Genomic DNA, 14,249 nt, shown 5'->3' on the forward strand with positions numbered 1-14,249 from the left:
GCTTTCTAATTTGTTAAATTGTGTGGTTTTCACATTACTGAGCCTATAACCTGTGTTTAACCCCTACAAAGAGGGGTGATAGATAACTATGTACTAAAATGGTTAATTACACAATTGGTCATGACACATGAACATTGGCATTGATAATAATATCATGGATAATCTATTAAAAATATTTTCCTTGCCTCCCAACATTTTCCAGAGGCCTTCTTGGTCTGAGAGGCCTAAACTGAGTGAGGGAGACTTGTGATTGGTTGTTGGTGTTATGTGGGTGGGGCAGGCTCATGAGTGTTCCGTTGGCAGTATTGAATGTCAGGGCAGTTGCTGGTTTTACATTGGAAACTGGGACATTTACAGGCAAGGGAAAGCTGGGGCAGGAACAGTGGGCAAAACTTCCAAACATTGACAATCTCATAATATGCCCAATGGTTGTGGTATTTAACACACATAATTTAACTTGGTGAAATGGAGGTATGGTATTGGCTTGGTGTAGAGTCATACATAGATCAAGAGGTGCTTGTTGAGTAGATGTAGGTTTTTATGTAATTCTTTTGATGTACTAGCTGTTAGGCCACATAAATGACGATCAGTTATATTAAAGGGACATTAAAGTCAAAATTACTTTTTCATTATTCAGATAGAGCTTGTCATTTTAAACAACTTTTCTGTGTACTTTTATTTAATTTGCTCCGTTCTCTTGGTGTCCTTTATTGAAAATAATGCCTGGGTAGGCTCAGGAGCAGCAATGCACTACTGGGTGCAAGCTGCTGATTGGTGGCTGCACACCTCTGCTTCTTGTCAATGGCTCACCTGATGTGTTCAGCTCACAGTAGTAGCATTGCTGCTTCTTCTTTAACCAAGGATACCATCAGAATGAAGCAAATTTGATCATAGAAGTAAATTTGTTCAATCTGAATCATAAAATAAAAATGTTAGGCTTTATGTTCCTTTAAAGGGACAGTAAAGTCAAAATTAAACATTCGTGATTCAGATGCAGCATGTGATTTTAAACAACTTTCCAGTTTATGTGTATTATCAAATTTGCTCTGTTCTTTTGGTATTCTTTGTTCAAGAGTAAACCTATGTAGGTTGATAGGAGATTGGGAGTGTGCATGTCTCTGGCAGCAGTGTATGCAACTATGTATAACATTGCTATAAACATTGTTGCAAAAACTGCTGCCAGATGGCTTAAGAAAGGTACACGCTCCTGAGCTAACCTAGGTTTATTCTTTAACAAAGGATACCAAGATAATTATCTAAAATGTATTATATAAATACATTGGGATGTTGTTTAAAACACCAAGCACTATTAAATACATTTATGTTTAATTTTGACTGTACTGTCCCTTTAATTAATCCTATCACAGGTATTCTTGAAATCCATAGCATGGTTAGGACAATTCTTTTTTTACAAGTTCAGTGTAGACCCATAGACCATGCCTTTGATATGGTTACTGGACCCCATTCCACTATTTAAATGTTTTATCCTCAACCTATAACAATTTTTAAAACATTATTTGTTTTTACTAAATCATAAAATGTTGAAGTTGTGTAATATATGAAAATGTTACCAAAAAGCAGCATTTGATTCTGATTCAGATAGAGCATGAGATTTTAAGCAACTGTCTATTTTACTCCTATCATCAATTTTTCTCTGTTCTCTTGCTATCTTTATTTTAAAAGCAGGAATGTAAATCTTAGCAGCCAGCCAATTTTATGTTCAGCAACATGGATAGTGCTTGCTTATTAGATGCTTACCCACCAATAATCAAGCATAACCCAGGTTCTCAACCAAAAATGGGCCGGCTCCTATGCATCACATTCCTGCTTTTTAAATAAAGATAGCAAGAGAACACAGAAAAAATGATAATAGGAGTAAAATAGAAAGTTGCTTAAAAATGCATATTCTATCTGAATCATGAAAGAAAACATTTGGGTTTAGTGACCCTTTAAAATCTTCTTAGCCACTATTTATAATTTTTGACATGACTACTTTTTTCTTTATATGATTTATTTTAGATTCACTAAAAGAATTACTCATTTTATGTATACATCTTTAATATTTTTAACTATGAAAAATTAAATCAAATCTTAAATCAAGCCAACAGCATCCTCTAGTGGTTGTGATATTAAAAACAAGTTCCCAATTGCTTGCATCATAGGCATTGTAGTTGTATTCATATTATTATTATTATTATGATATATTTTGTAGAGCTGTGACCCTATGGTTGGTTATTACATAGGCATTATAATACAAAAAAACACATGCTCTTATTCCCGTAACATGTAATGTTTAAATAATGATAGATAACTATTTTTTAATTTCCACAAAGTGATTAAACACATAGGAAAAGTCACGCTGGGAGGCTGCAAGGCTTGAAGCTCAAGGGCTGAAAGGAGATGGCAGTTGCACAAGATTTTACCTATATGTTTGTTTATTTTTTTTTATCATCTAGGGTTAGTCATTTAGAGTATAGTCACACTTACTTTTAAAAAGAAAAAGGTTATAATTAGTGTTTAAAAATGACTTCCCTTTGGAGAGCAATCACAGCTGACCTCAGCTTCTCCTTTTAGCTGTGTATAAATAAACGTATTCTGTAGAAAAGGTGGCGCACATTTTTTATGCTCTTAAAAGACAGCGATACCTGGTGAAGCGTGCTGAGTGAATTTTATATGGATGAAAACTTTTTCAGTAAACTTTGCTTTTATGGACTGGAAGTTTGAAGCTGTGTTCAATAAAAATCAGAACACACTTACTTTCTTTACAATCTGTTTAAAGATACATTGTTTAATATATAGCGCTGCGGAATCTGTTGCCGCTCTACAAATAACCGATAATAATAAATAATATGATAGCAGGTCCTATTTGTCAGTTATCTGTTGGGTATAACACTATCTACAATTTTTATATACTGCTGTAGATTTTCTAACTAAAATAACTAATATTCAGCATGTTTATTCGATGTATTTTATGTTTGAGATCCAATGTTATTTACGTATTTGATTTATAATGACTGAAAAAATAACTAGAAAAATATATTTGACATGTTTTTTTGTTTGTTTTTTTTGTTTCAGCGGTCTATGAAGTTCCTGAAAGTGGGGTAAACTATTTATTTTGGATTTATGCACCATTTCTTAAATGAAGGTTTAATACATATATAGTCGGATATTTGTGTGCCTAGACAAATGCTATGCATGATAATTTTCACAATATTAGAGAAAATAAGCTGTGTATAACGCACAGTCTATGCTGAATGCTGAAGGTTTTACATTGTTTGGTCTGTGACAGACTCCCATTGCTTTCGGAAAGTAAGATACAAGCATTTTTTTTTTCTAGCTACCAAATGTTCCAATGATCTAATGTAATTCACACTGTAGTTTATATTATTTATATCCATAGCATTGGACAACAAAACCTGAGATGCAGGGTCTTCTAGTTTTATTATGTAAGGGAGACTTTCCCATCTGTGCTTTACACTTTAAAAAGACAACGTACTGTAAATTTTGCTCCACTTTGTGTCACATACAATCCTTTTTACCAACTGGAGTGTATTCAATTGTTTAAAGATACCGCCTTTACTTTTATTTTATAATTTGAAAGAGCTGATTTTTCCTAATGAAACCACCACCTATACTGAAAATATAAATACTGTAGTATTCTTTATACTGTAAAGAGGATGCAACAGAAATGATGTGGAGAGTGGGAGAGAGATCTTTGATTAAGCACAGGTGGTTCTATGCGAAATGCGTCAGGAAATGGCTTTAAGATCATGTCTACAATTTTATCATGTTACAATAAAGTATTCTGATTTTAACACCCTTGAGCTTACTCACAATATTGTGACATGCTTTAAGTTTGGGTGGTGTTTATTACCTCATCCTCTAACCGAAAGGTTAAACTTCGACTGGGAGAGATAGATGCTAAAACTTTAATTATCAATTACTCTCTAAGCATTTTGTATAGAGAGATAGATAAAGGAGACCTTTGTGTATAGAAAGATAAAATAACCAAGTCTGCTCTTCCTGCAAACGCAATCCAATTGAAAGGATGTGTTCTTGAGAAAAATGGATTGTGCTTTCAATGATCAAAAATGAAAATGTCATATACAAAAATAAACCTAAATGACAAATTTCCCATACATTCAACACTGCAGCTGGTATAACACGCCATTGTAAGAACTTCAAGCAGAAACCAATTTTTCTGTACAGTGCCCCAGAATTTCTAAATATACGAAGTGCATATCTTTTAACATACTAATAAATATATATATATATATATATATATATATATATATATATATATATATATATATATATATATATTATTATATTATTTTTTTTTTTATTTTTTACAAGATTTCAACATTGTTTTTTAATTGTCTTCAGAAAGGCTGGAGTGTACCCTACAGAATTTATAGCCCTGACATACAAAAGAAACAGTAATTACTCAATAAACTAATTTATCTCTGTCCCCAATTGGCCACAGTAAAGGAAATGTGGATGAAGAAATGGCTTTAAAAAATATTTTATATCTATATATTTTGCAATGCAGTGATTATTTTTTCTTTTTTTGATAATGCTAACCTACTAAAATACTTATCACAATAGTAACAATTACCGAATTAGTGCTCACTAAGGGGGTGATTTATCAAGCTGAGGCAGACAGGGGCGCACATACATGCCCCTGTCCACCGCAGCTTGCCTCTGTTGGTCTGAATTCCCCTGGCGAAATTCAGCATTGCACACGAGCGCTATTTTGCGCTCGCGTGCAATCCCACCCCCTGCCCGTCCACAGCCAATTACGTGCGGGCAGGAGCTGTCAAGCTCCCCAGTTGGACTAGACCGGTGAGATTGAAATTCACCACCTAAGAGGTGGCGAAAGGGTAGGGAAGCGGCAGTCTGATGACCGCTGCTTGTTAAATACGGCGTGCAGGTTCTCTTGTGAGAACCTGCAGTCGTAGGCAGGCGATAGCCTGCCGAAGAGCTTGATAAATCACCCCCTAAATGTCACCAGACTCCATAGCTGTCTTGGGAGTTGACCTGGACATATTGAAATAAGTGCAATCAAACAATATACTCAGTTGTGGGTTCTTCATGCTATATTTGACATTTAATCATCTAATCAAGGGTGTTTAAAGCAGAGGGCAAATGCAGAACAAAATAATGGAACTTTGTTAAAAAGCTTACATTTTTATTATTATATTACAAATATTGCAGTGTTTAGAAAGTCAAAAAATATCTCCATGAGCTCAAATCCACTAGATAAAATATATGTAAAACCATATACATCAATTTACACTTACATAATATTTAAAGGGACATGAACCCCATTTTTTTTTTCTTTCATGATTCAAATAGAGCATACAATTTTAAATAACTTTTAAAATTACTTTTACTATCTAATTTGCTTAATTCTCTTGGTATCCTTTGTGTAAAAGCATACTTAGGTAGGCTCAGGAGCAGGGATCTAGCTGCTGATTGTTGGATGCAAATATATGCCTCTTGTTATTGGCTAGCTCCCAGTAATGCATTGCCGTTCCTTCAACAAAGGATACTAAGCGAACAAAGCAAAATTGATCTTGGGCGTTTTATGGAACGTTGTTTAAAAATGCTCTATCTGAATCACGAAAGAAAAACATTTTGATTTCATGTCCCTTTAAGTATAGGACCATTTTCCTGTTAATGTTTTGTTAATTATCAAATGATGGATTGTGATTGACCCCATAGTCGGTTGTAAACAATACTGACAAGGTATTAGCAAAGTCCATAAACTATACAATTTATTTAATTCATGATTCAGCAATATCAAGGAAGAAGATTTTTAATAGGACAGTAAAAATATGTAGATGTTTTGATTGCAAACCGAAAAAAAGGTCCAGGAGAACAAATAAAATATATAAAAAATATAAAATACTAAAATCTAAGCGTAACATAAACAGTGGCCATGACACACAATAAACCAGTGTAAATATACTAGCGGATGCAAGTTTAAATCTTGTTACATAGTATAAAAAAAACACTATGTTGTAAACAGTTATGTGAATTACTTTCATTGTAACAGACCGCTAGAGAATCTGAAAAGAAAAATTAATTCCATTATATAGTTTATAACCACTAAATGATATTTACTAAAACATGTATGTTAAAAAAACCTGATCTGAAAATCGTATCTCTATCCATTCTGAGACTGAAAGTGAGGAGGAGATTACAATCCAATGGGTCTGTAGTTTAAATAACCTAGATTCCCTATATTTCAAATTAGACCAGAGGAGAACAATCCAAGCTTATTGAAAGCTAAAGACTCTCTATATACTATATGAAAGCTTGCCTATCCAGTTCTATATTGAGGCCCTGTGATGTAAGCTTTCCAATGTGTTGATCCAAAATGTCTCTCTCTCTGCCATAATCTTAATAGCCAGTTATGGTGTAGAATATTTTGTTTAACCTACTCTACAGCGAGCACCTCAAGCCCTGACGACTTGCCATTATTTATTGTTCTAACAGGCAACATTTTGTTTACAATCTGGGTTTTTAATGTTTTAAAGATGTTCTGGAATTCTATACTTTAGTTTTTCTTTTTGTTCTCCAAATATAAATTTTCCCACATTTGCATCAGATTTGATATACGACAAATGTAGAATGGCTAAAACACCTGTTCTTTATCTTATATGTTTTGGTATTATTGAAGTTGAATGCCATATTCCCATTTGTGACAAATTTACACATACAACAGTTGGTTTGTTTACATTTGTACAAGCCATATTGATTATCCCACCATTTCCGATAAGGGTTGTTACAAGTAGAACGTAATTTGCTGGGTGCTAAAATATTTTTTTCGACTTTTTACAAAAAATGTTTCTAAAAATAATCTCAGGATGTTAATCGATATGGGGTCTTAAGATAAGATAGGGTCTAGTTTCAGGACATCTCAAATTTAAGTATTATCTTAATATAATGGTGCCCTTCATTAAACGTGGTGATAAATAGAACTTTGTTATTCATTATAGTTGCTTTCCTTTGTGCAATGTATTTGATGTTCTGGAATTGACCTAAATGGATGGTGTCTTTCCATTATTTAAGTTGGCCTCTTCTTGCATTATGAAAGCTATTTCTATCGGTGCTTTTACAATTACACTCTATCGTTTCTGAATTGTAATTAATGAAAAATACTAAATCTAAAATTGCAGTCTGTTCATGAGATTTGTGAGTAAATTTAAGATTGAGATTGTTGTTGTTAAGACATGTTATGAACTCAACAACTGATGTCTCTGTACCCTTTCAGATAAATATAATAGTGTATGTAACAATAGTAAGGGTTATTTTGCCAAACAAATATTTATTCGAACTGGGACAATGTAAATGTTAGCATATGAGGGTACAAAAGTTGTCCCAATCGCTGTCCCTTTTATTTGAGAGCATGCTTGAGTTTATGGTGTGCCTGTATAGTATACTCTACGTGTTACACTGTTCTATGATGGCTTTGATACTCTTCCTATGGGGAATGCACATGTACAGTGCTGTAACATCACAGGTAACCCATAGATAGTCCTCTTCCCATTTTTTTCCCTCAGATTTGCTGATAACATCTATATTATCTCTAAAATAGGCCATGGACTGTCAGACTATTATCTAAAGCCTATGGTCAATGTATTGACAGATGGTTTGTAAAGGAAACTATACCATTAATTATAGGCCTACCAGTTTTTTTTTATATATATATCTTTATGGACTTAAGGGAGGTGGTAGAAAAAAGCTACTTTTGGATGAGTTTCAGAAATATTCAAGGTCATTTGTAGCAATTTACTTTATTTTATCAAAGTGTTTTTTAAGTAAAGCAGCTAGTTCTACTTCAAAGTTTTTGGTTGGATCACTTTTTAATATTTTATAGGTATCTGGATCATTTAAGATTTTGAATGCTTCACTAAGATAATAATTTCTGTTCTGAACCACTATACCTCCTCCCTTATCGGCATCCATGAATATTATCTGCTCATCTTTCATCAAGTCTTTCAGTGCTTTTCTCTCTTTCTCTCTTGACTTGTGAGATTATCTGAGCAGTGATAAATTCTTGTAATCTTTTTACACATACTTTCTAAATCTTTACAAATAAGGTTGGTTAAAATGGAAATATATTCATTTTGACTAAAGATTGGACTTTCTCAAAAGTCATTATGTATAATCCGCTCAGATTCATCATAGATGTTTAAATTAAGAGAATCTAACATTTTGTCAGTACCTAGAGACTGGGGTAGACTATCTATTCCATTTTCTCTTTCTAAATATTTGAGGATGGTCAGTGTTGGAAATTCATCCTTTGTGAGTTGTTCTACTACAGTGTTATTAGTTATTTGTTTAGCAAAGTAAGTTTTAAGTGTTTGTTTTCTAATACATCTCTGTGCTTCTGTATAAAGTTCATTTTTTTAGTGATTGCCTTATCACATTGAGTAATGTAGTTATCCAAGAGTAATAAGTAATGCTACTTTTTACTATCTTTCTGTAGGAGTTTTTCTTATAGCGTAAATACATTTTCAGGCCTTCCATCCTGGAATTTGATGCCATTAGCTCCCTCAATTTCTAACATATTCCGTAATTTAGTTCTATATTTTGCATTTAGCATATTCACCATATGTTGTGATGGCTGTCATAGCTTAAAAAAAAAAAAAAAAAAAAAAAAAAAGTGACTGCAGCTAGAACTTAGTGTAAAGAACTAAATGTTTTCATGAGATAACAATGCCAAACTTCAGGGATATTAACAATGGAACCATTTTGGGATTGTGATCACTGTAGAAAAACACTGACGACTTCGGCCATGTTTTCCTGGACACTTATGAGTTACAAATGCTGCAGGGTGTGCAGTAAGGAACATGACTAGTGCTCTCCAGGGTCACTATTTTTGTGCTGTCCAATTTTAAAGGGATATGAAACCCAAAAATGTTCTTTCATGATTCAGATAGAGAATACAATTTTAAACAACGTTCCAATTTACTTCTATTATTTAATTTGCTTCCTTATCTTGTTATCCTTTGTTGAAAGGTTTATCTAGGCAAGCTCAGGGGCATCAGATAACCTAGGTTCTAGATGTTGATTGGTGGCTGCATATATATATTGATTGTGATTGGCTCACCCATGTGTTCAGTTAAAAACCATTAGTGCATTGCTGCTCCTTCAACAAATGATACCAAGAGAATGAAACAGATAAGATAATAGAAGTAAATTAAAAAGTTGTTTAAAATTGTATTCTCTATCTGAATCATGGTAGAAAATGTTTGGGTTTCATGTCCCTTTAAGCAACTTTCTAATTTACTCCTATTATCAAATTTTCTTCATTCTCTTGGTATCTTTATTTGAAAAGCAAGAATGTAAGTTTATTAGATGCCGGCCCATTTTGGGTGAACAACTTGGGTTGTTTTTGCCGATTGGTGGATACATTCACCCACCAATAAGCAAGTGCTGTCCAGGGTACTGAAACAAAAATAGCTTAGATGCCTTTTTCAAGTAAAGATAGCAAGATAACAAAGAAAAATTGATAATAGGAGTTAATTAGAAAGTTGCTTAAAATTGCATGTTCTATCTGCGCCCCGATAACAGACACTGAGGTATCTGTTGCAATTAAAAAGCTTGCCCTCAATAAAACTCCGGGTCCGGATGCCCTCCCAAATGAATTTTATAAGATTCTAACGTCTGAAATAACACCACATCTAACGCTACTCTTCAATGATCTTTACATAAAGGGTAACATCCCCTCTCCCGACTTTGTGGCTTCTTACACTTCTCTAATTCTCAAACATGGCAAAGACCCAGCTGAAAAAGAATCTTACAGACCCATTGCACTCCTCAACACAGATTACAAACTCTTATCAGCAATATTGGCGCAAAGGCTTCAATCTCATTTGTCCACAATTATACATAAGGACCAAGCTGGCTTTTTGATGAATCGTAATTCTTCAGCTAAAATAAGAGAAGTGTTTCTTGTAATTGATCATTTTAGAACAGGGGGTGGGGGGCAGCAAGAGGCGAGCAGATTGGATACTCCGGACCTGGCGATTATATCAATAGACGCGGGTAAGGCATTTGACTCAGTACACCATGACCATATAGTATTCACCTTACAACAACTTGGGTTCACGGGCCATTTTCTGAGCTTCTTTAATAATTTATACAAAAATGCCTACACGAGGATTATAGTTAATGGCTCCTTTACACAGGCTATAAAGCTTGAGAAAGGTACAAGACAGGGCTGCCCTCTCTCCCCGCTTTTATTCGATGTAGCTATCGAACCTCTTGCAAATCAAATTCGACAGCATATAGAGGGAATCAAGATTAATAAAAAAGTCTTGCAAACTGCATTATACGCTGACGATGTATTAATATATATTTCAAACACCTCCAGAAATATTCCAAAACTTCTCTCTATAATCCAACAATTTGGATTATTCTCAGGCTATAATGTCAATTCTGCAAAATCCGAGCTCCTTTGGATTAAACAAACTCAAGATTCATCAATGTCTATCCCCTTTAAGATTGTTCAAAACTCCCTCAAATATCTAGGTATTTGGATATCATCGAACCCAGTTAACTGGTACTCCATGAATATACTGCCGGTTTTAGCTAGTGTTAAAGAAACGTTGAAAAATTGGCAGAATCTACCACTCTCAATGTCGGGGCGCATAGCTCTTTACAAAATGTCTCTTCTCCCCAAAATTCTTTATGTTCTCCAGAACACTCCTTCGCTTCTTAGAACAAAGGATGTTATCTCATTTAATTCTACCTTACGAGCGTTTATCTGGCAGAAGAGAAAATCGAGAATCTCGTTAGCCAAACTATCTCTGCCTAAAGATCAGGGAGGACTTTCCCTCCCCGATCTTCGTTCTTATAACCAAGTATTTTTGGCACGAATAGCAGCAGATTGGCTCACCAATAGTAACTTTATCACAAATGGGGAACTAGAGAGTAATATGGTATACCCATATTCACTGGCAGCACTGATTCACTGCAACAGTAAAACAATACCCACCAAAATAAAGAAGATGAGCTCTATACTCAACCCAATCTTTATGTGGAGGAAGATCTGCCTCGGTTTCCACATGAATCCTGAGGTTTCAAGTTATGTCCCAATAATGAACAACCCCCAGTTCCCAGCAGGGGTACAGTCTGCTTTATTTTCTAATTGGGCATCGCTAGGTTTGGTAAAACTTGAACAATTTCTAGACTTTGAGAGGAGATGTATTAGGTCTTTTGATTCCCTTAAGCAGGAATTCCACATTCCCAATAAAAAATTTTTTGCCTACCTGCAAATGAGACACTTTGCTCTTAAAGGGACAGTAAACCTAAAAAATAATGTTATATAATTCTGCACATAGTGCAGAATTATATAACATTATTTTACTGCTATAGTTATAAAACCCTTTTTTCCCTTTTAATATTTAAAAAACATACCGCTTTTACAGACTCACAGCCCGGCCCGACCACGCCATAGCATTAAGTGAAGCTCGCTCCTGCTGTCAGACAGAGCAGGAGCGAGCTGCACTTAGTCTTATGGCGCGGTCGGGCCGGGCTGTGACTATACAGCTGGCCCGATGCGCTGACTAAAAAAAACGGGTCTGTAAAAGCGGTATGTTTTTTAAATATTAAAAGGGAAAAAAGGGTTTTATAACTATAGCAGTAAAATAATGTTATATAATTCTGCACTATGTGCAGAATTATATAACATTATTTTTTAGGTTTACTGTCCCTTTAAGCAGATCGCTGATCATGGGTGGGATTGGTCGTTTCGAAAGCTTGGGAACTGGTTGATATTATTCAAAAGTGGGATCACATCAATTTCTTTCATTTACCAAACTCTGACTGCCTCTAAGGGCTCTGACACCTTAGAGAAACTTCATTCTAAATGGTCATCAGTGCTTGGACAGGACTCTTTAGACCCAGCCTTTTTTACTTTTTCAATTCAGGAGACCTTCCGAGTCACACTCTCAGCCACTTGGAGGGAGTCACACGTAAGGCTTCTCCACATGACTTACTTTACCCCAGAAAAAGGTTTCAAATGTAAGAATATTGGGTTTAACAAATGTCCAAAATGCTCATTTCCAGCTGCTGGTCTAATGCACATGTTGTGGGACTGCCCAAAAATTCCAAATTTTTGGCTGAAAGTGCAATTTTGGCTTAATAATATAGTCAGAGTTCCTTCTTTCACATTCTCTCCCAGGAGGATAGTTTTCTTTGCTGACAACCTCGATAAAACACACCGCACTAGTAAAATCATAAGCATGGCCATCTTAGCAGTTAGATATTTGATTTTAAAGAAATGGAAATCAAAAGCCATCCCAAGCTTAACGGAAGTTAAAAATTGCTTAAAAAAGCAATGTATCATTGAACAACTTGATACTAATTTACAAAACGATAAAGACATAAAGAGCTTTTTCTCCAAGTGGTCACAATTTATTAAAGCACTTACTCCTAGCGAGATTGAATACATAATCTATCCTTTTAAAGATAGTGAATTTATTCTACTAGGGATATGGTAAATTCTGAGAATGTTCTATCTGTCCCCTAAGAAATCGATGTAGCCTTTGTTTTTCTTTTTCCTTTTTTTTTTCTTTTTTTTTCCTCTCTTCTTCTCCTTGTTGTTGTTGTTGTTCTTGTTCTTGCTGTTGTTGATGTTATTGCTGCTTGTTTGTCTTGATTTGTTTGTGGGGAGTTTCTTTTTTTTTTTTTTTTGTGTGTGTGTACATGTGTGGAACCTTCTTGAACACACATGTTTGTCCTGGAAAAAATAAAAACCTTGGTTCCCAGTCAGGGGTAAGTTAAGATAAGTCGTAGTCCTTATTTTAGGCTATAAGGACCTGATTTTTCAGAGTAGGTAATAATGGTATTCGGGTCTATATATAGTCTTTACGCACATGAGTAACTATTCAAGGGGAGGGCTGAATATGAAGTATCTATTATTACGCAATATAGCCTTAAACACTGTTTTATGCTTTGTATTTTTCTTTGTGCCATGACTTGTACTAATTCCCCTATTTTGTAAACAGTGAGCTAATCCCTATTCCTTTTTTTTCTGTACCCTGAACTGGATTACCAATAAAAGAATATAAAATAAAAAAGAAAAATTGTATTTTCTATCTGAATCATGATAGAAAATGTTTGGGTTTCATGTCCCTTTAAGCAACTTTCTAATTTACTCCTATTATCAAATTGTCTTCATTCTCTTGGTATCTTTATTTGAAAAGCAAGAATGTAAGTTTATTAGATGCCGGCCCATTTTGGGTGAACAACTTGGGTTGTTTTTGCCGATTGGTGGATACATTCACCCACCAATAAGCAAGTGCTGTCCAGGGTACTGAAACAAAAATAGCTTAGATGCCTTTTTCAAGTAAAGATAGCAAAAGAACAAAGAAAAATTGATAATAGGAGTTAATTAGAAAGTTGCTTAAAATTGCATGTTCTATCTGAATCACAAACTATTTTTTGGGGTTCAGTGTCCCTTTAACAACATTTCACCTCACAGCATCTATCAGGAGCTTAGAGGTCATTGTACCTAAACAAAATTGTATGTTTAGGATATTATTACTTTATATGCTTTGTATTATTTTGAATTTAAAGGGACATGAAACACTGTGAGATTATAATGTATAATGATTGTGTAGCAAAAAAAATTGCCATGATATACTTTTATATTTTTCTTTCTTCTTGCAATTTAACTCTGCAAACTCAATGCTCAGATACATGCACAACACAGATACCAACACAAAACTTAGGTACATGCAAGTTACACAAATACACACACAACATACTGTACAGATACAAGACAATATATAGAGATATGCACACAATATCTATTCTGTGCACATATAATATACACAACACACAGCTAAACAACCACATTCATTCTCATTATCAAGCCCTCCTTCAAAGTATCTTCTCCATGCAAAGTGATGTGTTGCAGCCTTCTAGGACAGCCAATGGACTCAATGGAAAATACTCATATCTAACATTTTTTTTCACACACATATTTATAGCAATATTTGCTATTATGACACATGACATTTTTTAAAGGGAACATGTTCTGTAAAATTGGTTTCCCCTTAATGTGTTTACAATGGCTTGTTATACCAGTTGCAGTGTTTACCATGTGCAAGTAATTGCTCCTTTATGTAAAGTTTTGTATATGAAATTACTGTCTCTAAGTGAAACCACAACCCAATGAAATGGGCTGAGCTTGCAGGGAGAGTGGAGATCAGCTTATCTCTTTG

General features: G+C 34.5%; 1 protein-coding gene across 7 annotated transcripts in view; it reads left to right on the plus strand.

The window, feature by feature from the left end:
- The window catches only part of BLNK (B cell linker), a 793,385-nt gene that overhangs the window by 706,721 nt on the left and 72,415 nt on the right, over positions 1-14,249 (plus strand). For all 7 annotated transcript variants that reach the window (XM_053692400.1, XM_053692401.1, XM_053692403.1 and 4 more), the window contains one exon: positions 3,076-3,101. In XM_053692400.1, the coding sequence (XP_053548375.1) occupies positions 3,076-3,101 (26 nt within the window). The remainder of the gene's footprint in view (positions 1-3,075; positions 3,102-14,249) is intronic.

Source organism: Bombina bombina, chromosome 9 (assembly GCF_027579735.1).
Source record: "Bombina bombina isolate aBomBom1 chromosome 9, aBomBom1.pri, whole genome shotgun sequence".
Lineage (NCBI taxonomy): Eukaryota > Metazoa > Chordata > Amphibia > Anura > Bombinatoridae > Bombina > Bombina bombina.